Source organism: Xenopus laevis, chromosome 9_10S (assembly GCF_017654675.1).
Source record: "Xenopus laevis strain J_2021 chromosome 9_10S, Xenopus_laevis_v10.1, whole genome shotgun sequence".
In the NCBI taxonomy this organism is placed as follows: domain Eukaryota; kingdom Metazoa; phylum Chordata; class Amphibia; order Anura; family Pipidae; genus Xenopus; species Xenopus laevis.
The window spans coordinates 22,267,031-22,292,678 of record NC_054388.1 but is presented as its reverse complement, the minus strand read 5'-3'; the positions used below and the strand labels follow the sequence as shown (position 1 = coordinate 22,292,678).

At 39.3% G+C, this 25,648-nt stretch overlaps 1 protein-coding gene across 1 annotated transcript in view; it reads left to right on the top strand.

The window, feature by feature from the left end:
* Positions 1 to 25,648, top strand: part of kif19.S (kinesin family member 19 S homeolog) — a 95,318-nt gene that overhangs the window by 53,899 nt on the left and 15,771 nt on the right. The window contains 10 exon segments of the mRNA NM_001085724.1: positions 1,226 to 1,348; positions 1,486 to 1,642; positions 5,243 to 5,417; positions 6,261 to 6,459; positions 11,939 to 12,209; positions 13,278 to 13,381; positions 13,991 to 14,160; positions 17,612 to 17,717; positions 18,124 to 18,193; positions 24,812 to 25,200. Coding sequence (NP_001079193.1) covers positions 1,226 to 1,348; positions 1,486 to 1,642; positions 5,243 to 5,417; positions 6,261 to 6,459; positions 11,939 to 12,209; positions 13,278 to 13,381; positions 13,991 to 14,160; positions 17,612 to 17,717; positions 18,124 to 18,193; positions 24,812 to 25,200 — 1,764 coding nt within the window.

Genomic DNA, 25,648 nt, shown 5'->3' with positions numbered 1-25,648 from the left:
AAAGGGAAAACATTTTTTACTTCATTATTTTGTGACAAAAAGTCACGCAATTTCCTTCAAAATTCTCCGCAAATTAGGATTCGGATTGGCCGAGCAGAAGGATTAGGCCAAATCCGAATCCTGCAGAAAAAGGCTGAATCCTGGCCAAATCCCGAACCGAATCCCGGATTCGGTACATCCCTAAACCAAACTAGAATCCACAATTTACCCTTATTTATCAATAAAAAAAACATGAAAAAATTGGATAGACAAAAACCCCGCTTTTTCTGAATGTCGCAGGAATACCATGACTTTTTGGATTGTTGAGTAAAAAAGTGAAATAGTTCAGATTTTATGCCCGAAAAGTCGAATTTTTTTTCGTGAAATATGCGGAAAAGCTCGAAATCAGATTATTGTATGACACCCAGCTCAGACAATAATATCTTCAAATTCCAAATAAGACCTCTGTCTTGACTTCTACAGGACCTTGACAGGTTGAAGATTTTCTGATTCAGACTTTTTGCAGCTTCGGGGTATAATAAATCTTAAACCATTTGAGTTTTTTTCCCACTAATAATTCGGATTTTATAGTAAAAAAAAACTTGATTTTTTTAATTTTTAGCATTCAGACTTTAACAAATAACCCCTGCAGTGTCTCAGCTACATAAAGTATATGATGCAATCTGCTAGAAGTTGTATTTCTGCCTTATACTTATTCTCACAAGGAGTCATGAAAGCAGTGTGCACAGTGCATATAAAGGCCACAATCTTGTTTTTTTTACACTATGCACACTGTGTTCTGGTCTTTAGGAACTATTGCAGGTGTTAGTCGTCACTGTATTGGTGTGGGAAGGGGGAAGCAGCTTCCTAAAGTTTTGATCAAGGCAGTTATCCCTGAGAGGACCATGGTGTTAAATACCCAACCCCTGTGTGCCATTATTCTTAGTTCTATCATACAGATGCCAGAAGTTAGGAGCTTTAAAACCTTATGGGCTTCCTTATCTGACTGTTGGGTTCCTTTTATCCTATTACTGTGTTCTTAGGATCATCTATTAAACATGTTGTTAGATCCACCTTTACCAGTCATAAGTTTTGCATGTGGAATTATTGTTATGAATGGTTTTTCTATGTTTGTACAGAAATAATTGTGATCTCAAGATATTTTTCTTAGATAAATTTGACAGGTTGAGGTGCTTTTTATCTGTGTGGCAGAAAATACCCTTTTGTTGTCTGATTCTTTACTCAGGATTCATTGGGTGGAAACAGTCGAACAGTAATGATTGCTCACATCAGCCCAGCCAGCACATCTTTTGAAGAGTCCAGAAACACACTGACCTATGCCGATCGCGCCAAAAATATAAAGACACGGGTATGCATAAGTACAAATGGCAGTTGGACACCAGCTAAGCTTTGGTAAAATTAAATGTGGGGTATAATATTTAGCCCCACAACCACCTGTAATCATGCACATAGTCTTTATCTGCCTGTCTCTACATCTTCCACTAGGTCAAGAGGAATCTTCTTAATGTATCTTATCACATTGCTCAATACACCAGCATAATATCAGATCTACGCAAGGAAATTCAGAGGCTCAAGAAAAAGATTGACGAGCAAGGGCTGAAGCAGATAAGAAGTGAGAAGAGTGACATCCGCAACATCCAAGGTGACTGCCTGTACCTATCAAGGAAAGGCAATTTCTACTTGCTTTGTACAGTGTATCATTATGGACAATCTACATTTCATGTCTTAAATAGTTTGCAGCCAGATGTGTTAGGATTCCTACCATTGCAGTACAGATTCTGAGAACTAGAGCTAAACAAAGAAATAGGGTAGAAATGCAACACATTATGTTTTTCCAGATCTTTATCAGACCAAGACAGCCACGGCCCTTTAGCAGTAAAGATCTGTGCATCGGATGTTGTTCCCTAGTAGCTCCCCGTGTTCTTTTCTGCTAAATCACAACCCATGCTCTTTGTTCTGCTATGATTTAACTTAGGGCTTAGGGGCTCACTCATAATACACTATATATATATATATATATATAGAATATAAAAGTTCAAATTGCATTTATGGCATTTTAGCTCCGAAAAAAGTGCAATTAGCACATCAGTATTTAAAGAGGCGGTTCACCTTTCAGTTAACTTTTAGTATGTTATAGATTGGATAATTCAAAGCAATTTTTCAATTGGTCTTAATTTCGTCTTTTTTATAGTTTTTTAATTATTTGCCTTTTTCTTCTGACGCTTTCCAGCTTTTAAATGGGGGTCACTGACCCCATCTAAAAAAAACAAATGCTCTTTAAGGCAACAGATGTATTGTTATTGCTACTATTTGTTACTAATCTTTTTAATCAAGCCTCTCCTATTCATATTCCAGTCTCTTATTCAGATCATTGCATGGTTGCTAAGGTAATTTGGATCCTAGTAACCAGATTGCTGAAATGGCAAACTGGAGAGCTGCTGAATAAAAAGCTAAAAACCAATTGCAAATTGTCTCAGAATATTCATCTCAATATCATACTAAAAGTACTTAAAGCTGAACAAACTTTAATAATCAGCCCTGTGATATCATCTTATATGAAATGCAAACCTCATTTTGTGCTTGATGGTTTGCTAAAACCTTAAGCTTAACTTCCCAACACGTGCAAGATAGTGACACACCTAACAAAATCTAAGATAGTGAACTCCTGTGACAACTTTGAAGGCTTGAATCATTTATGTTAGAGATGTTGAACCTTTAGTGAAGTCCTTTAGTGAAGTGACAAGTAACATTCTTTATTCTTAAAGTATCTTTAGCTTAGGCATGCCTTTCATGCACAGCAGTGCCGGATTTGCACCGCTAGGCTGGCTTCCTCCTATGCCCCTCCCACAAAAGGGGCAGGTGCTTCTCACTGCTCATCTGGTCCCCACTTCTAATGTCCTGGTGTGTTTATACTAACTTCACTTATATCCTAACCTTCCTCAGTCTGGAAAAGACCTTATATTCCCCCACTGTCAAACTTCTTCTATTAAGATTTATGGAGACATACTGAAGGGATGTAACACATCTTTTGACTGTGCATAATACTGTTATTCCTGTGCTAACCTAGGATCAATTAGAGGAGGCCATAAATAACACTTAGGCTACAGGTAGTGGCCATCGGTGAGATTTTTGCAGCAATTTTCAAAAAGCGACAATTTGTTTCGTCTCTGGAGAGACAACAATGTGAATCACCAGCTGCAAACATACGGTCGACTTCGGATAACATGTTGCCCAAAAAAACGCACAGACTCTTTTCTGATTGAGTTCCCAGAGAAAGCATTGCTACGGAAATGTCCTAATGCAAAACCCACTGGGAGATAAGTAGTGTCAACAGAATGCAAATCTCATTTATATGTGGAAAATGTAATTTCCAGGGCAGGAATTTTAAATTGTTTCATCTTGGTGAAAACGTGTTGAGGAAAGCGTATGGACGAAAACACACTGAAGAAAGAACTGCAAAATGCCAGTTATTAAAATTCTTTTGATATAGATACACCGGATTTCCCAAACCCAGAATAAGAGCCAAGATTCGGGTCATGGCTCACACTTCCGCCTTTCGCTTTGGAAGGAGCTCTCTGCTACTCTGATGCCACCAAGTCTTATAGTGAGAGAGCCAAGGCTCAAATTCTGGGCAGGCAACGGAACCAGATTGTTATACAGATGGACTGGGAGCAAGCAATACATTGTTAGAGGACAGGCTAGGGTAAATACCATTAGAGCAGTGCAGTACCAAATCAGAATCGTAATCAGGGAAGGCAATAAGGTCAGGACAAGCAGCAATTATCAGAAGCAGGCAATAGGTTACACACTATAATCAGTACAAGAACGCACCCAGGAACTAACAACAAACAAAACCTACTTGGGCAGTGAGTAATTAGCCACGGGCCCTTTAAATATTTGGATTTTGCACCTTGTGTAATGACATAATTTCTCCAGAAAATCTTAGTACAGCAGTAGAGTGCTTAAAAGTATGAGTGCGTTGGATGTACACTCAAGAAGATTGCAGGCATCCTCGCAAACTAAGCAGCGGCCTCCCCCACTGCACCGCTACAGTTTTTACACAATCAAATCCTGGTTTGTGTACATCTCAACTGCCCCACCCTTACCCAATGTCTCCACCGCCACAAATTCTTGGAACCCCTATCAATATCCTTCCATGGGATCATTCCCAGAACAACTCATTAATGTTCTTTAATATACCTTATACATTGACTAAGCTAGTAATGGTACCTTTAATTTATCAATAGTTTTTTTAAATTGTTCTATTTGTTTGCACTTTATAATTTTTTGTGATCTTTGCACTAAATGTTTGCACCTTGCAGAAGCATTTGTATGATAAATAAAAAGTATAAAGCATAAAAGTCTGCATAACACTTATTCCTTGGCCAACCTAGGATCAATGGGAGAAGCAATAACTAGTCATTATTTTCCCATAATCTAAATGGGATAGAATTATATAATATAAAGATCTCTTCACCTGGAAGCCAGAATCATCCCTACATTCCATGCTAATGCATGTGCATGTACTTTGACAGAAAAAAAAGATAGGGTGCTGGGCTAACACTTGGGGCCAGATTCAATTAAAAAAAAATCAAAGTAATTCAAAACTGACAAAAGAGAAAAGGCACAGGAGACACAGCAGATAACAGATAATCTCTGTAGTAAACAATAGGATTCTTCAGAAAGTAGCTGTGCTTGAATGGCTGCCCCCATGGCTACACAGCAGCTTGTTTATATAAACTAGTTGCATTTCTGAAGCAAACACACCAGTTTTACCTATGCAGGGCAACAGTACATTATATTGTTATTACTTTAAAATACTTTATTTTTTTGTTGTTACTGTTTCTTTAAACCTCAAATTATTATATGCTCTTAAGCTGCAAAATATTTGAATACGAAAAATACTCTACATTTTTTGGTGTTACTGCTTGTTTAAAAAATAAGCCCCTACATATGAGGGTCCTAATTGTAAAGCTTTGTAGGACTACTGGCTGTGTACATTTGTACAGTAGTGCTGTACTTTATTACTATAATAACCGTTATTTACTCTTGTGTATTTAGTTAACTTTGATAAGAAGAGCTGAAATTCCACTTTAAAAATCACAATTTCGTCTCTTAAAGTTAACAGGAGTGCCTCTGTTAACCTGTGGGTTGCTGAGGCAACTGGTTAATACTTCTCTTAGAAGCAACCACTGAAGTAACATTTTGTCCCAACTGATGTGCCCTAGTTTGTATGTTTCAGCGGAGGTGCAGCTCCACAGTTCAACTTATGGCAGACATGAAATGGAGCAGCTAAAGGAGCAGCTCATTAGGGCATTCCGGGAACAAATGGACATTCGGCGACAGCTGATGGAGATTGAAAACAGTTCTATGGAAATGCAGATGGAGACCTCTCGGCACTTCCTCATTACTGCAGAGTAGGTGCAGAACTATACCTATAAACCCACCTTGTAAGGAATGAATTTCTTGAGAAAGGAGCACTGGTAAGGCCCCCATCTAGAAAATGCTGTACCGTTTTCATCTCCAGTGCTTCAAACAGGATATTATTGAATTAGAAATGGTACTAAGCTGGTAAAAGGTATGGAAAATCTTTTCTATGAGGAAAGACTGGCCAAGTTGGGGTTGATCATGCTGGAGAAGAGGTGCTTAAGGGGTGATATGATAACTATGTATAAATATCTAAGGGGATAATATAATAATCTCTCCTTTTTACCAGAAGTTCTTTCCAGCTAAATATTCAGAAGGGTTTTTTTTACAGTGAGAGCTGTGAAGACGTGGAATTCTCTCCCTGAATCAGTCGTACTGGCTGATACATTAGATAGCTTTAAAAAAGGGTTGGATGGCTTTTTAGCAAGGGGGGGGGTGGTACAGGGTTATGGAAGATAGCTCATAGTACAAGTTGATCAAGGGATTAGTCTGACTCCACCTTGGAGTCAGGAAGGAATTTTTCCCCCTCTGAGGTAAATTGGAGAGGCTTCAAATGTTTGTTTTTTTTTTGCCTTCCTCTGGGTCAACTAGCAGTAAGGCATGCTATATATATGTTACTATGTAGGTCACTTATTATGATATACATTATCTGCTGGTTAAGTATTGATTCAGAAGGTGTAGTTTCCTTTAATGAAATTAAAGATCCAGCAATATGATAAAGATCTTTTATATATTATACACATTATGAGATGACATTTTTCTTGCCCCATTTTTAAGGCAAAATGAAATAAACCGAATAAAACAAGATAAAAAATAATGCTGTTTTTTTAAAGATGGGAGCAGGAGAAGACCCGGCGAGCCAGAAAGTGGAGAGATGAACACAGGAAAGAAACCTATGGCAAAGATGACAGTGAGAAGGACTCAGATACAGGCGATGACCAGTCTGACTTTATTGAACCCCCTGAGGTGATTACAGCAAGAGAAACCATTCAAATATTGGAAGGAGATCAAAACAAACTGCGCAGACAGAAGGTAACCCATCATGCTTGTTTGGAAATGTGTCAGAGTCTTGTAAAGCAAGGCAAATTTCTGGAGTAACGCCAAACAAATATAGACAATATATACCACACAATTGAGACTTGGAACTTTCACTCCAAAATGACATAATTACACCACAAAAAGTTAAAAAAAAAAACCTATCTTACCAAATCAATAAGCATCAGATGAGAGGCCCCCTACATGATCATGTGAAAATATGCCATAATCTAAAGGTGATGTGAAAATTTAAAATATGATCCAGTTATTCCCTGAGGAAGTGAGGACAGAGCCTCACGAAATGCATTTGAAAGCCAGTAGTCAGTGTTTTTTTTCACTGATATTCTCACTGCTTATATTGTCTATACATTTGTGAGTAGACATCTGTTTTTAACTATCTATCCAACATTAAAATTATTAATTCACACTAGATTCTTTTATGCTTCTCTCCTTTGTACTACTTGAATGAAAGTAATTGTAGAATTGCTGTGTAAACAAGCTGGATGTTGATGAGTGATTTTTACCATTGTGTTTGTCAGTATATAGGTGAGAGGGGGTGATATACTGTACTATGGGAGTTTTTACCTGTGCACTCTATTTCTTTTTAAGATTTAAAAAATGTTCGGGCCTTGGTCTTGCAGGTTCTCTGATTCCATATAGTATATCAGTGCATGTGCATATATGTGTGTGTGTGTATATATATATATATATATATATATATATATATATATCATATTTATCCCCAAACAAATCCATAAGGTGAGGGTATAAACTCAAACTGAGCATACATTGTAATATATGAAGTCTGAGAAAACTCTAAAGGGAAGGTACATATCCCCCAGAATGCTCTATGAGACCCAGCATATGAGAAGGATAATAGAGGCTGGGTGCAATAAGTAGGTAATACTAGTGCAGTTTTTGTGAGAGAGATACCTGGGGAGGGGTGTTCTCTTTTGGGAAGCAGGAAATAGGAAGTGTGGGACTGTGTGGTACTTTCCTGAAGTAGAGAGATTTGAAATGCATCTGTTAGAAACCGATGTATGGACTAACCTCCTAGGCCAGCCCAGCTCTGAGCCCAACATACAGCCACAACAATCACAACTCAGTGAGCAAGAACCATAATTACACAATGTGATGGGATTGATACATGAGACTCGGGCAACACTCACAGTGCAGAACGAAATACTGTGCATAGACCTATTGTTATATCACTAGGATCTACAAAGTACAAGAGAGTGCACCAACTCATTTGAGAGGCGAGTCTCAGAGGCTGAGGATGCACTACAACAGCATATTCTAGATGGGGCTTTACCAGCTCTGTAAAGTGAAAGAATAACCCCCTCCTCCTGCAAATATTTGCCCCTTTTAATACAGCTCAAGACCTTGTTGCCCTTGAAGCTGCTACTGGCATTGCTTGCTACAGCCAAGTTTATTATCTACAAGGACTCCAAGATCATTTTACATTATGGATTTGCGTTGTGCAGTCCCATTAAGGGTATAAGTGGCTTGCATATTTTTACCTCCCAGGTGCATGACTTTAAATTTTATTGACATTGAATCTCATCTGCCACTTAGCTGGACATAATGCCAGTTTGTCAAGATCCTGCTGCAAGGATGCCACCACCTCAATTGAATTAATTGAGCTGCATAGTTTTGTGTCATCTGCAAACACTGATACATTACTTACAATACCCTCCCTTACATCATTAATGGACAGGTTAAATAAAAGTGGACTCAATATAGAACCTTTAGGGACCTCACTAAGAACCTTACTCCAAGTAGAGAATGTACCATTAACAACCACCCTCTGTGCCTAATCCTGTAGCCAGTTTCCTATCCATGTGCAAACGACTACATTAAGCCCAACAGCCCTTAGTTTACAAAGCAGTCGTTTGTGGGACACTGTATTGAACGATTTGGAAAAATCCAAATACAGTATATCACATCTACTGCTCACCCACTGTTCAGCATCTTACTAACCTCATTATAAAAAGCAATCAAATTTGTCTAATATGACCTATCCTTCATAAAGTCATGCTGATTATTACTCATAATACCATTCACCAGGACATAATTTTGAATGTGGTCTCTCAATAAGACTTTAAATTTGTCACATTTACTTTCCAGCCTGAGATCATAATCCCTTTTTAATTCTAGGAATTACATCAACTTTTCTCCAATCCATAGGATCCATACCAGGTGGAGGCAAGTCTGAGAAAATCAGAAATAGAGGTGGATCCAAACTGAACTATGCTCTCTTTGTACTAAATTTGAAGCCAAAGACCCAAAGCTTAGCCAGTTTAGGTATTATCAAATGAAGCAAGTCTTTCTGGCTCAATTTGGTTCATTAGGGATCACATGGACTCAACCCAGACTTGAGAAAGCACTGTGGTCAGCTCTTCTAACCAAATTAACATCAAAGCTATATAAACTGCTTATCATTTCTATAAAATATAAACTTTATGTGGCTCTATCAGTTGTACATCATACCAAATAAACTCAAAGTAATGGGTTTCAATCTAGAGGCTAGATGCCATAGATGCAGGGCAGAAGGAGCAGGCTTCCTACACATGGCCTAGCAATGCCCATTAGTAAAACAGTTTTGGGAAGGGATCTCCACACTACTATTGATCTTGATGAAGATTTCCTCCAGCTGTGCAACAATGAATATCACTGGTCAAACAGACACTGCCGCCCGACAAAATTTTTTTGACGCCCATAGACTTTAATGGGCGTCTGCGACATTTCGTCGGCGGCAAATTTTTGTCGAAATGAAACAGGTTTTTGACGCCCATAGACATTAATGGGCATCTGCGACATTTCGCCGGCGGCAAATTTTTGGGCGAAATGAAACGGGTTAAATTCGCCCATCCCTACTCCATACTTCTATTGGGCTGCCTGCATGCTGAGAGAGACGCTTCTTCCTATTCAGAGCTACCATTCCTGCTATTCCACATAGGATATGATAGTTTTCCACAGTCTCCGTCCAACATGCTAATATGGTACAGCAAGCACAAAAATCTGCTCTTGAGTTCTGGTGCATTAAGCAAAAATCTGGCACTGCATTTATACTGCTACATGTTTTAGTTGCATTAAAGGTGAAGTTGCAGCTGCTTTGTGTTCTGGTGTCAGAATCAAGCTCCAAACTGTGAGATTTATCTCTCCTGCATTGCTCTGTGCGCCAGTTTAGCACTCATGATGGCCAGTTTCCTGAACCGGCTCATAGTATTGTAACTGTGGTACTGTAGAAAAACAGGTTGTTTGTGACTGATGACTTTGCCCCCCGCCTCAGGAAAAAAATTTTGTGGACCCCTTTGTATTCCCTTTGGAATGGCCTGGGGGTTGCCTGGCTGTTGCTGCCTTTCTACTTTAAGAAGTTATTGCTAAAGCTGGCCATAGACGCAAAGATCTGAGTTTTGGGCCGTGTGTGGAGAGTCCTGACATTTTTCGTCTGGCGGAGATTGTCGTTTGGTTGATCGGACAGGTTTAAAGATCGAAAAGTCGGCTGCTGATAATATCTCTGTATGTATTGCTGATCGTACGATTTTCAGAGGGAGACTGTCACTAGCTTTGGTCGGACGTAACTTTCGTACGATTGCTGTCAGGGTCAGAACATCGGCTGATCTGTTCTTTTGTACTTTATTTGATCGGAATGGTTAGTGGCAGGTCGGGAGATGGGAAAGTCTGATTGTACGATGATTCATACGATCAGATCTTTGCGTCTATGGCCAGCTTAAGGCTAACAGCCACAGATATGCAAACAGCACTTAGTTTGAGCCTACTTCCAGGTTTGGGTATGCCTCACAGCCAAATATCCACCATCTCAAGTAGGCAGCGCTTGTGACTCTCAGTCTTGAATTTCTGGAATATAAATCTATAATGAAATATTTAGAAGTGGAAAGTTTAGATAAAAACACTGTAGATATATACATATATAATATATATATTATAATGATCCATAATCATTCTTAGCTCCAGTCCTCACAAAGTTCCACTGTGGCATTGTGTAGGTCCAGTATGTATGTATGTATAACTTTATTTGTAAAGCACTGTTAAGGAGCTGCAGCGCTGTACAGTGCATAAAAGTACAATATATAAATAAAAGTATACATGGGGAGACAAATCACATAATAAATATATACAGAATCATAAGACAAAGAGCTTAAGTGCTATGTGGTAAGACATAGTGGGAAGGAGGTCCCTGCCCCATAGGGCTTACAGTCTAGTAAGTGGATGGGAGGCTAACATACAGGTACAAATTGGAGATAAAAAAGTGCACAAGGTAAGGCATAGTAAGTAGGGACATGACTAGGCTAATGTTATAGTGGTAGACTCCGGTGGCCATACACGGAGAGATCCGCTCGTTTGGCGGTGTCGCCAAACAAGCGGATATCTCCCCGATATGCCCACCTTGAGGTGGGCAATATCGGGCTGATCCGATCGTGGGCCCTAGGGCCCAACGATCGGATCCTAACGAATATTAATGGGACTGCATCAACGAATAGATGCAGCTGCGATCCGACGGGATTTTTCGTCCCATCCAATCGAGATCTGGCTGACTTTCGGCCAGATCTCGATCGGGGAAGCCCGTCGGGGGCCCCATACACGGGCCAATAAGCTGCCGACACGGTCTGTCGGCAGCTTTTATCGGACCCTGTATGGCCACCTTTAGTTTTTTCTTGAAGAGATTAAGAGAGGATTCCTTACGGAGGAATTCAGGGATGGAATTCCAGAGGTAAGGAGCAGCAAGATAGAAGGGTTTGAGACGAGAGGTGGCAGTGGATGTGGATGGTGTGAAGAGAAGGTGACTGAGAAGAGTGAAGAAGACGACCAGGAACTTATAGTGAGACAAGAGAAGAAATGTAATGAGGAGCAGAGGAGTGAAGGGCTTTGAATGTTAGTAGAAGGGTTTTATATGCTATCCTTTGCTTAACAGGCAGCCACACTAAGGATTTTAGTTGGGGTTGTACTGTACCCAACAAAATAAATAAAATAAAGGATTGTGTACACAGTTAAACCGTATTGTACTGTAGCTTAGGTTTGAAAACTACAGGCTGGCTTTGTATTCACTTCACTCTTCTAACTATGCTTATATTGCTATACAAAATGAATAATGATACTGGTGATTGCAGAACAATTACTGGTGCAATACCAAAGAGATTTGAAAAAATGTACGTCATGCAATCTCCCAGTTTTATTTATTTATTTATGATTTCTTTAAATCATAATTAAAAATGTATTGCATCTTCCTTTGCATTGAGTGAATGTCCTATGGTGGTATGAAATGGTCTCAAGAAAGAAATTAATCACTATCTAGGGTATAACAGCAGACTTGTGTCTGGAAGAGCCAGGTGTGCAAATAGCCCAGTGAGCATCATGATTGAGGTGTTAATTCAGTATATGTTTGTGGGCTGGGGGTCTTTTTAGACAGATGAATTCTGTGACCCTTACATTATCTTATCTTGATATCATACAGTTGGAGCTGGAAAAGAGGTTCAGGGATGTCCGCCATCATGCACGGAGGCTGGAGGAGGCTCTACCAAAGCGCATCAGCTCAGATGATCAACGGGAAATACTAAGCCTCCTGTGTAAGGTGCACGAGCTGGAGATTGAGAATACAGAGATGCAGTCCCATGCTCTACTCAAGGACAACATGATCCGACAGAAGGACTACATGGTACAGAGGTTTGAGCAACACCGCTCTCTCTGTGATGAGATCATCCAACAACAGAGGAGAATTATATACGGTACTGAGAATGAAGGAAGGGGCAGTGACTTATAACAGAAAGTATAGAAATGATAGTAGATGTATGGGAAGTCGGAAAATGCTAGGGTGAAAAGGCAGTTTTGGGAAAAATATTGCCTTTTAGGTGGTTTTAGTGTCTTGAAGCTTATAAGTGCTGAGAAATAGAAATAATGCTTTCCTAGAATATCTATCTATGATTTATTAAACCCGATGCTGCTAAAAGTTCAAATAAAAAAGTACTCCTGGGTTGCAGGTCCTTCTTAAGCCCATGCTTGTTGTGAAACTCCTGCCTGGTTACTGATTCTGCCTGTCCTGACCTTGGTCTGTTCCTATTAACATCTCCACCTCCTCCTTGTTTCTTTAAAGGGAAACTTTAAAGAAACAAATGTTATTTTAACATAACAAAACATATGTTTTAAAATAACAAAATATATGTTATAATAATAAAATAGTACATTTTACTTAATCCCAACTAAAGTATAATTATTCCTTATTGGAAACAAAACCAGCCTATTGGGGTTATTTCATGTTAAATTGATTTTCTAGTAATTATGAAAAGATCTGTTATCTGGAAAACCCCAGGTCCTGAGCCTTCTGGATTACAGGTCTCATACCTGTAATTATATTTTTCAGAAATTAAAGAAAGTAACAGAGCATGCTTTAAAGGAACAGTAACGTCAAAAAATATAAGTGTTTTAAAGTAATGAAAATTTAATGCAGTGTTGCCCTGCACTGGTAAAACTGCTGTGTTTGCTTAAGAAACACTACTATAGTTTATATAAACAAGCTGCTGTGTAGCAATGGGGGCAGCCATTCAAAAGAGAAAAGTGCAGGGCAACAGTACATGATATTTTCATTACTTTAAAACACTTAAATGTTTTGGTGTTACTGTTCCTTTAACTGCAAGGGTTTTAGAGTGTTTTAGAGTGTTTCCAAGGGCTTCTTATTTTGTGTCTGGCTTACTGATGTTAATTCCTAGTTTTTACTCCAGTGATTAGGAATAACAAAGTATTATAAATATACATACTGAAATAATGTATGCTAATTGTCTCCATATGCAACTAAACAGATCACAATCTGACTGTTCCTCACCAATTAAATGATTTGTATGAGCTGTACTTTCGGGAGCTGGAAGAAGGGGTTCTTGACAAAGCAGCAGTCTTGGCCCTAAAGGTATGTAAAATGAAGTAATTTTAGTGTTTCTAGGCTAAAACATTGTGCATGTCACCTTTTCCAGCAAAAGCAGTGAAGCAGGCTTGTGGTACTCTAGCCCTTATATTACTAATAAGTAAATTAGTAATTTGGGGTTTTTGAAACCATGACTAAACTCACAAAAATCTTAAAATGACGCAAAAAAGCCAGCATCAAAAACTCCCAACAACTTCTAAAACCATGAATCAAAGAAGAACTTGATTTTGACATGATTTTGACAAGTTTTCTGTGGGGTATTTTGGATTCAGAATTGTCGCAGTTTAGTCACTGCTGTGAAATATGTTGGCATTGTAACAATACCTGTGCATAATAATAAATCCCGGAAAGGTTGTGCTATTTTTACTGCAACTTTTTTTGAGTTTTCGTTTCAAAAAGCCAGAAACAGAAAAGTCACAGTTTAATAAATCATCCCTGTAGTTTTTGTCTTCACTAAGGTCAATGGATAAGTAGGTCAAAATATACCCTGTGTCTGCTATAGGAAATGTAAGAATCTTGATGGAGCCTTATGCTTTTTGTATTGCTTTTCTTTTTGTATTTTATTCATGTTTTTTGTGAATCTGACATCTGCAGGATAGCCAGAGCTGCCTACCCAAAATCCCAAATCTCACAGCAGAAGAGAACCTACAGGAGCCTGACTCAGACCAGGAAAGTGTAAGGACATTTGGTTCTGACAATAGGAATCCAATTCACCGGGACTCCTACAAGAATCTTCTGCCACAAATTCTTTCTGAGACAGACAGGTAAGGAAGATTGGGGCAAATATAAAGGACTGCATCACTAAACCCCAGAGATCCATTTCAAACCAGGGAACGCACTGTATTTTTGTTGTATGTTATCTTTGGAATATATATATATATATATATATTATATTATATATACCCAACCATGTAAACGTGCTCTTGGCAGTGTGACAAAAAGGATACACTATCCTATGGGGGTTGAGGTAATTTCTCCTTTACAAAATGGGTATACTTTGTTTACAGAACTCTGAAAACAAATGTGGTTATTTCCCTTGATGCGCACAGTAGAGTGGTGAGAGTTACAGGTGTAAAAATATACAGGGCTCACTTCAAACAAGTTGTCAGCTGAAACATGATATGGTACTTAAAGGGGAACTATGGCAAAGATTTTAGATAAGCTTCATCATACTAAAATCTGTTTCTGAAAATAATCAAGTTAATTTGCTCTCTCCATTTCAGCATATATCTCCATTTTCTCTTCATGAAAAAGTTGGTGTTAGATCCAATGCAGCCTTTGGGGGGCTCTTTCTGCCTAGTATTAGAGCACACTCTTGCAAAATAACCAGAAATCCTCCCTTTCTACATGCAAGATTTGTGCCAAAGTTATTTATTTTGTTTGTGCAACAGTCAGTTATTTGAGCATGTTCTAACACATCTGCTAGAAAAGGTAGCCCCCCCCCAAAGACATTGGATTTAACTCAATCCAAATATGGCTCCCAATAAGACAGAATGAAAAGAAACAGATGCTGAGAGTGAAGATAAACTTGATTATTCCAGAAATGGTACAGAATTCTTAATTGATTTTATTCAGAAAGTTTTTCATTTCAGTATGATGAACTGAAACAGAGCTCAGAACTTAGTAGAGCCGGGCCACAAATTTTCTCAGACTCCCTTTTATTTGATATGGCACCTAGAGGAAAAATTAGAGGAAAGCTGATCCAGTATTTAAAAGGGGATTAAAATCTCAACCTGCCAATTATTGACCTGAAAGTTTGACATTTGTGGAGGACAAGTTATTTAGACATTTGTCAAGAGAGCACATTCAAGATTATATTCTGGAAAATGGCATTATCATTTCTGCATTATAATCAGCATGGCATTACGATGGACTGATCATGCCAGGAAAATAACTACTTTCTACCCAGGACTAGCTTACACTCAAATAGTGTAGAGCACTGTTTACATCAGAGCCTTAGGCCCTCAGTCTCAACTGGGCCCTCACATTAAAGGACCAGTTACATCAAAAAATTTAATTGATTTTAAAGTGGACCTGTCACCCAGACATAAAAAGCTGTATAATAAAAGTCCTTTTCAAATTAAACATGAAATCCAAATTCTTTTTTTTATTAAAGCATTCATAGCTTTTGTAAACTCGTTTAAAAATCTCAGCTGTCAATCAAATATTGCATGCCCCTCCTCTATGCCTAGGCATAGAGGCAAGGCAAGCAATTACTTTCACTTTCCATTCAGCACTTCCTAGATGTCACTGCTCTCCTCACATTCCCCCAGTTCTCTTAAACATTTGATTGTGTAGCCAGGGCATGGGGATGGACATCAGGTCCCCCATTCTGGTGCACAAACAAGATTCTGAGATGATACAAGGCTTGTCTTTGTAACAGTGTCCGCAAAATGGCTCCTGCCTGCTTGCTATAATTATGAGTTCCCACACTGATGGAAACAAGTTTTATATAATATATACAGTGTAATTAAAGTTGATTTTGCTTGACTAACATGATTAAATAGGATTTGGAATACTTTTTTTAATTAAAAATATAATGCATTGCAGTGTTGCCCTGCACTAGTAAGTTGCTACACTGCTGTGTTTGCTTCACTACTATTGTATATATAAATAAGCTGATGTGTAGTAATGGGGGCAGCCATTCAAAGGAGAAAAGGCTCAAGTTACATAGCTGATAGCAGATAAGCTCTGTAGAACATAATGTTATCTGTTATCCACTACTTATCCTGTGCCATATAGCCTTTTTTCAATTTTCGCCATTGCTACTTAGCAGCTTGTTAATATGAACTATAGTAGTGTTTCTGAAGCAAACAGATCAGTTTTACCAGTGCAGGGAAACACTACATGACATTTTCATTACTTTAAAACACTTTTATTTTTTGGTGTTACTGTTCCTTTAATCTGTGGAGGAAGGGAGAGGCCTTTCCCTTTCTGAGGCTTAAGTCCAAGGTTCCTAGCAACCTTATGCACCCTCTTAAAGTTAAAGTCCAAAGAAGAAGTGCAGGAAATAATGACACTTCCTGGCCAAATCTGGAACTGCCAGGGGAATGCTTTAACTTGGAAAATTAACACTCCCCCTCCCAAAAACAAATTAGGCCTAACTCTTAGCTGAGCCAAAGCCAGGAAATTTTCAGATATTAGGGGATTTCCAAGCATAGAGCAAGTTAACCACACGGACCCCTACAAAGGTAAGTAGGAACATGGCGAGTGAGGTTGCAGTAGAATTTACTTCTTACTTTTTGCCAAAGCATTTTATACAGAGCTGCATTTGCTTTTTAAACAAAGGCATGTTGGTCTTGGCAATGCTGTTGGTATATGGGTGGCTACTAGTGGAAAATTCTCTACTTGGTATAGGGTTCTTAGGTGCCATAGGTTCCATATTAGGTACAGCTAAGTGGCAGATGGCATTCAATATTGATAAGTGTAGAACTATGCATTTGGGATTCGAAAATATGCAAGCCATTTACACCTTTAATGGGAGTGGACCCTTTTGAGGAAAAAGCACTTGGGGTACTTGTGGATAAAAACGTAGCTTTACCAGGCAATGCAAGTCAGCAGCAGAAAGGGCCAAGAAGGTATTGTCTCTATTAAAAGTTGTATAGATTTACATGAGCAGAGGGCCATTCCACACATTTACATAAGGCCATTTTCTACAACTTTTAGTGATGTTTTGGTGTCCTTTTTTTTTCAAATAATATTACTGAAATGAAGAAAGTGTATAGCCGATAAAGGGTGTAAAGAAAGATCTGTATAAGGGTACAATACAATTAAATTTTTTTTTTCCTTACCGCCCTGAGGCGGCTTTTCTGATGCTGCCCCCCCCTCAAACCCAGCACATAAAATTTCAAGTGCCCGAGCGGGTGTAGGAGGGCCTCATGGCTAGTGCGGAGCGTGCAATCGGTTTAAATTTGAAATTTTCAGCTCTTAAAGTTACCAAGAACTGCTTTTTTGCCACCCCTGGTAACTTTCTCAACTTGCCTCATGGCAGTAGCGTCCCTGATCACTAGCATATAGTCATAACAACAGAACTTCTTTGTCACCTTCACCTGCAATATTAATTTCATCAAAATGAAAAGAAAAAAAGAAAATTGTACATTTAAGAAGTGCCCAGAAATGCATTCTAACCAGTTATATAAACTGCTTAGATAAGCCATTAATGCGTTATTGTATATTGATCATTCAAGCATCATATCTGTATGCTTTCATCTCCAGTGACACAAACAAAGTATTCAAAACCAGCCCACGTGCTCGACATCTTAAGAATGGTGCTGTGGTGACTCCTCCCCCAATCCATGTGAATGGAATAATCAGCAAAGAGGTTAGTTGTGTTGGATCAAGATTTTGTCCTGGATGGATATCAATTCCATCCATGCATGTCTCTGCAGCTGGTCCTGAAAACAATGTAAATTAGGGAGCCATGTAAAAAAGTTAAATGGAAATAATTGTATCTCTGTGAAGTTGTGATCATACAGCTTCAGAATCATAGCTCATCTGTAGCTGAGAGCCCATGCCTCAAACTCCATCTTTTCCAGTTAAGTCCATATAGGTACATAATTCTGTCTTGAGCCAAGTATTGAAACCAAGACCTGGTGGAATACTATAGCCATGCCTTTCTGCTTGGCAGATGTACGGAATGGTAAAATTGTTGCATTTTTAACAGCTACTGATTCTATTATTTTATAGTAGACGATGCTGATATATCTTGTGTTTCCTTTCTCCAATAGTACCTACCACGTAACCAAATAAACTATTTTCCTGACAGCACTGATAGCAAGGTTGTCCTGACACACCGAGGTAAGAGAACTCTCTGTTAGGCTCTTTAGAAAAGGAAAGAGTTTGAAGAAGTGTCTCTCAAGCCACGAGTTAAAAATTAAAAAAAAAATTTCACCAAGCTTTCATTAAAAACAGCTTACAGGTATCATTTATGAAACTTATTTTCTGGACTATGACATATATAATCACCTGACGTTTTTCTATGCCTCGTTCTGGCACATCAGAGGTGGATTCAGTAAGTGCTCTGTGCCTTATACATTCATTAAAAACATCAATTCATTATAATATCCCTTATATAACAACAAAGAGAAGTGAAAGAGCTGACCCATCCAAGTGCACCTTCCCATCCAATGAAATTTTGAGGAATATACAGAAGATATTTAAACACTGCATAGAAACGAAGGACGATACTTCCCAATCACCATTTAACCCCTAGGGAAAGCAAGTTTTTAAAGTAAATATCCAATATACTTCTCTCTGATCAGTGATTTTAAGTGCATCTCCCCCCCTTACTCCTAATTTAACATTTTCAATGCCTTGGAATTTTATTTGGCTAAAATCCCTATTATATTTTGGACCCTGTAGTAGTACAAATATTCACAGCAGCTGGAAGTAGAACAAACTTTACTCAGGAAGAAACGTGGCTGAACTGCCAAAAAGTTGGGAGGAATAAACAGATAGAGAGGCAGATGCTAGGGAAAACAATTACCAGCAGGATAGAATGACAGAAAGAGTCAGGGCCCATGGCTTCAACAATGACTACTGGTGTCCATTTTGATCCCACTGCATTATTTCTGGCATACACACTATTACCTGGTTAAAACATCCTCACTGTGGAGGCCTGTGCATTTTTATGGAATTGATCTTCCTGTTTATTTTGTAAATCAGAAGCCTCATCAAAAGTTCTGCAGGACTACAGCCAGTGCTAGCAAAAGGTGTTATGTGCTGCTGCCAGTCTATAATTCCAGTCACCATCAATTATCCTTTTTAATGCATACTTTGTAGTCTGGACCATTCACTCAGCTTGTCCATTTGAGGATGGATGGAATGGTGCTGTTGTAACATGACGAATAAGGTTACTTTCCATAAACTTTTAGCAAGGGCTTTCATATTTACAATGCCTGGTTGACTCTCATGTAGGGCTTTGCGAACATGGTTTTGCCCTGCTTTGGGAATTACAAATCTATTTCCCCACAATAGGCAACCTTTGTATGCAGAGAGTTCATGCTGGCTTTCTCAAAAGGTGTAAACTCTTATTTTAAACGTATTTTTGGCCTTCCCTTTCATACCCAGTTCAACACTCGAGATAAAACTGGGTCGGTAGCTGTCATGCACGCAATATCTGATGTCTGCAGAGGGGATTCTAGGTAAGGACTCTAGCATGAGGACCTCAGACAAGGCTGGTACTTCGAAAAAAAATCGAGAGTGCTTACAGGTAAACGGCTTAAAGGGGTGGTTCACCTTTAAGGTAACTTTTAGTATGTTATAGAGTGGCCAATTCTAACCAACTTTTATATTGGTTTTCATTATTTATTTTTTATACTTATTTGCCTTTTTCTTTTGACTCTTTGCAACTTTCAAATGGGTGTCGCTGACCCCATCTAAACAGCAAATGCTCTGTAAGGCTACACATGTATTGTTATTGCTACTTTTTATTGTTCATCTTTCTATTCAAGCCCTCTCATATTCATATTCCAGTCCAGTCTTATTCAAATCAATGCATGGTTGCTAGGATAATTTGGACCCTAGTTACCAGACTTCTTAAAAGGCAAATTGAAGATCTGCTGAATAAAAGGCCAAATATGTCAAAAACCTTCAACAATAAAAAATGAAAACCAATTACAAATTGTCTCAGAATATCACTCTCTAAATCATCCTAACAGTTTTCTCAAAGGTACCTCTGCATTACTTATCTCTTTTCCTGGGCGGTACTGCAACTCATAGTCATATGCATTTAGCAATAAACACCATCTCAACATGTGTGGAGAAAGTATCTGTGCAGTAGGCTCATTATTCTTTTAACAGACCCACTAATGGCTTGTGATCAGTAATATAAAAAAACACGAGTTGTTCACCTCCACACCCCTGTTAATATTCTCTCTTTCCAAATTGGTCACACCAGCAGACCAGATTCAATCCATAAGCAATGAAGTAGGAAGGAGCAGGCTCTGCTGCAAAATACTTTTATTCTCACGACATGTTTCGGATCACATGGATCCTTTTTCACACTTATGATCCGAAACATGTTATGAGAATAAAAGTTTGTTGCAGCAGAGCCTGCGTTTGGAGTGCTCCTTCCTACTTCATTGCTTGTGATCAGTAATAATAGCAAAACATCTGCCATACACGTACTCATAGAATTTCATTACCACTGCCTAAAGCTTCCTTATAAATCTGAGCATAATTCCTCTCTGTGGTACTCATGGTCCGTGTAGTATGACTTAAAACAGCCCCTATTCCATAAGGAGAAGCATCACATGTGAGGTTAAGAGGTTTATGCAAATCATAATGTACTAACACAGTGTCTGATGGTGAGTCTCTTGGCATCCTTGAATGCCTGCTCATGCAGGGCTGACCACTTTCAGGTAGCATTTTTGTCCAGTAGTCTGTGCAGTGGCTCAGCCACAGTAGCTTTGTCTTTCAAGAAGGAATGGTAGTAATTTAAGAGGCTGAGAAATGCTTGCAGCTCCTATTTTTTTGGGAACTGGAGCTTTATGAATGGCTTTTACTTTTGCATCTGTTAGATGTATCCCATTTGCATCAACTTTGTACACTTGGTACTCCTAAAACACATTTTTCTTTCTAAAATTTTAACCCAGCATCTGAAATCACTGTAATACTGCACTTACCCTTTCAGTTAATGATTCCATAGAGTCTGCTCCAATGAGGACATCATCAAATATAGCACCACCCCTGGCAGACTGGAAAGGAGGTCATTGATCAATTTCTGGAACACACTATGCAATGCAAACTCCAAATTGCAACAATTAGTTTTAAATGCTCCTTTGTGTGATAATTGTTTTATCAGCAGCTGCATCATCCACTTGTAACTACTGGTATGCTTGAGCTAAATCAAGTTTGGCAAATAACTTTTGCCAAGGTGCTGAGAATCTGATTGACAGCAGGAATTTGATATGGATGTTCCTGTAATGCCTTGTTGATTGTACATTTATAATCAGCACACATCCTCACATCTCCATTAGGCTTCAGCACAGGCATTATTATGGTGGACCAAGTTTGGCTGGTTACTGGAATTAACGCGCCTTGTTGCACCAATAATCTATTTTGGCATTTATTTTTGGCAGGAGAGCAAATGGTACAGGTCGTGGCTTTATGCGTATTGGGACAACTTTGGGATCCAGCAGGAATGATATTGGTGAGCCCTTAAATTTGCAGAGGCCTTCTTCAAGTGACTTTGAGGTCACTTTGCAAAGAGTCTGTTGTTGCGTAATTTACTCCTGTTAATTGAATGCCTAAGGGCTCAAACCACTCTACTCCTATTAAGCTTGCTTTTTGTGCTTCAGTAATAATGAGGCATAGTTTTCATCTTTTTGTTCCATAGTGGACTTTAACAAAGCATGCGCCCACAACATCCACAGGCTTTTTATTTTCATCAACAAGTCTAACTTCACATGGTAAAATAGGTGGGCAATTAGTGGGCCATAATACATGGAAAGTTTCCTCTGAAATTAAGGAATAGACACAGCCTGCATCTACTTTCAATCCAAAATGACACTACTGAGAAGGACGCCGAAACAGATATTTATGTCTCAGAAATAGTGTTGAAAATGAATTCACTGATCCTTGTAGTATTGCATCAGTGAATTCATTTTCAACACTATTTATAATTTCTGAGACATAAATATCTGTTTCGGTGTCCTTCTCAGTAGTGTCATTTTGGATTTTTATTATATGGTTTGCATCCCCAGATGGAGTTGCTCTGGCTTGCTTGTGTATCTGCGAATTGTCAACTTAGCGGCAAACTCTCTGTATGTCGCCAAGGCACTTGCATTTGTGACTTTGAGCCTATGACACTCAGCAGAACTGCACATTTCTGCACAAGGTCTGTCACTTTATTTGCTTCGAGAAAAAACTGCAGTCTCTCTGCATAGGAATCCCATGAGGATGGCCTGACAATTTCAAACTCTTCTATGTGGCCCAGGGACACCATTATGGGAATAATAAAGTCTCTTAAGTTCCTTTTTACTCACTGGGATCTTGCATACTGTCCTTCTTTTGACAGCTCAACCTGCAGTCCCGCGTTTGTACTGAAAGGTTCTGACTTTCTCTGCACTGAACAGCTAGAAAATGATACAAAGTTTCTAACTTAATTTGCTTTTGGCAGATAGCTAAGATACTTTGTAACAATTTTGAGATAAGCAAATAAGTAATTGTAACAATTTAGATAAGGAGGTCCCTTGGGAAAAGTTAGACTCACAGCTTAAAGGCAATTCACCTTCATTAACAAAACTGTAATAACTGGAAATAAAAACAGAAATATGCTCATACTTTCATAATCTGCCAAATTTTGTAAAAATAAACATGGCAATTTGTTTTTTTAATTTCCAAAATGGAAAATGGAACATGGCAATTTGGAGGTATGATCTTGTAGTTGTAGATTTTTTTTGTGTTACATCCCATCCTTGTCACCAGTATTATATTATGGACCCTGTAGTAGTACAGAAGATATTCACAGCAGCTGGAAGTAGAACAAACTTTACTCAGGAAGAAGCATAATTCATAATTGATATTTTTAATGAATGTCAGTATATAAGGCATAGAGCATTTACTGACTCCACCTCTGATGAAGTGCCAGAACGAGGGTGATTGTATACTTTGTAGTCCTAGAAACAAGTCTCATAAATGATACCTGTTAGTTGTTTTTAATGAAAGTTTAGTAACTAATGTTTTTTGAGTTTTTTAACTCGTGGCTTGAGAGACCAGGGTCGGACTGGCGCTGGGGGGGCCAGCCGGGTTACTAACCTCCGGGGCCCCCACGCACATGTGCGAACACCGGAATGCACGCCTGCGTGCAAGCGCTGCGTGTGTGCACACACCCTGGTGCGCATGTGCGAACTATGGTGTGCATGCGCTACCAGAGCTGAAAATTCTTTTATTTCTGGGGGCAAGGAGATCAGGGTTGGGGGGCTGGGGACTGGGTCGGCGTGGGCCGATGAGGGCCGGAGCCCACCCGGTTTTTTCCCGGTGTCCCACCAGCCCAGTCCTACACAGTGAGAGACACTTCTTCAACCTCTTTGTTTTGCTGATTGGAATATGAATTCAGCTGGAGCAGAGACCAGTTATTGAAGTGCCAACACGACTTAAAGCACGCCCGCTTGAGCATGGACATGTAAGTTCTCTCCGCTAATCTTTCGAAAAGGGCACAGGGTCGTACTGGGCCGGTGGGACACAGGGAATATACCCAGCGGGCCCCAACTCTCATGGGCCTTGGTGGTCCACACCCACTCCCTACTACAAGCAGTTCCTGGCCTCCTGCAGTCCTTTTCCGACCTCCCACCACGTGATCAAAATGATGCACAAGAAGGGACGTAACAGACAGTATGTGATGGTAGAGGTGGCAGAGGGCTTAAGGAGGACAGAGGGGGATTTGCTGGAGTGGGGGGCCTTTAGGGATTATTGGCTGGGGCAGGGGGCCTGTGGAGGGGAGCAGGGGACCATGTGGAAGGCACGGTGGGCCCGGTCCGACCCTCAAAGGGCATGGTATTACTTTTTTGTTCGAAAATATAGCGGTAGCAGGCAGTGCTAATAAGAGTGCTAGTGAGACCCCTTTTAGAATGTGCAGTGCAGTTTTGTTTTCCCATATTCAAAAGAAACGTTACTGAAATAGAGAAAGTCCAGAGAAGTGTGACAATGCTGGTAAAAACTATGAAATATTATAGTTATGGTAAAGGCTGCATAATTTATCAGTAGGTTTGGATTTAATTTACACTACAAAGTAAGTATAGGTTAGTCATTAGTCATTTTCTGCCAGACAGTCAGCTACCATCTTGGCTTCATGATGATGTAAATACATTTATCAGTGTAACTTTCTATAAAGACTTCAGAGAGGTAAGATCAAATGTGGACCAAAATGCCTTTGGTTTGTGACTGGGTTTATAGTGTTTAGATTGGAATAATTGAAATGTTTAAATATCTAAATTAATTTATTAATTTAATTATTGTTAATTTATTTAAGGGTGACCAGGCCCACTGGCAATACTTTACACATGTCTAAGAGGTCTGCATGTACCCAAGCAAACTTTTAATTCATATGTTTAATAGCACATTGCTCCTGAGGTCACTAGTTAGGTAAATATAGAACAATATCATGTTTAGGGCAATGCCACATGATGCATTTTGCCAGTGAAAGTCGTGCTCCCTGCAGGCAATAAAACACCTGAAAGAACTTGTTCCTTGCTAGCTAAAATGTGTAAGAAATACATTTCACACAGTTCACACATGGTTCAAGTGGTGAGGAACTGGCAATGGTAAGACTTTTTAGTTTATTTAGGTATTTTTTAGGCATTTTGTCACCCACTAGTGATGCTGCCTTTCTTGATGTTGGACACAGTACAAGTAGCATGTTTTTAGCAGTTGACTTTACATTGATTTCACAATATCTCTGCTTGGCCCTTCCAGAGAAAAAAGAGATTACGACCAGCATTCAAAGCATTGCTGTAAAGGCAGCAAGGCGGCGTTCAAGGGTTCTAGAAGGTGACCGCCTGCAGCCCATGAAAGAGAGGAGTAACCTGTCAGTTCACTCTATGAGTGAGAGCGAGGACACCGTATTCACTGACCAGAGGTTTCCTAGCTCATCCCTTCACCATGCAGCCAGTGAGGACAATCTGTCTAGCACCACAGGGGAAATAGTGGCAGTCCATGGAGGTGGCAGTAATCACAGAGATTCTCCAAATCTATGGCACCGGACACAAAAAAAACAAGCACAAAAGCTGGAGAAGAGGGAGGAGTCTCTTGAGGTGAAGCGCAGAAAGAAAAGGTCACGTTCATTTGAGGTCACAGGTCAAGGGGTATGTAATCTTAATATTGCATATTCTATAGATTTAGTTATATAAGCACTGGAAAGCTAATTTATTTAGTAATCGGAATTGCTTTATGAAGGATTGGTCATTTTAGACAAATTTGATTTATATAAACTAATAGTCTTTCTGAAGCAAACACCCCAGTTTTACTAGTGCAGGGCAATCCTACATTATCAATTCATTACTCAAAAACACATTCAATTTTTGATGTTACTGTTCATTTAAGGAAAGATATGATAACTATATACAGGCAATGTTGGACAAGCCCTCTGGGATGCCGGGAGAGATCCTGGTGGGCCCCAGTCCTAGTGGGTCTGCCTTGTCCATCTCCATGTACATAGCCCAGACTTCACTAGCACCGGGGAAAGATCCAGTTCACGCCCACTATCTCAGGGCCAGCTGAAGTGGAGGCAGGTCATTGATCCTTACTAAGCTG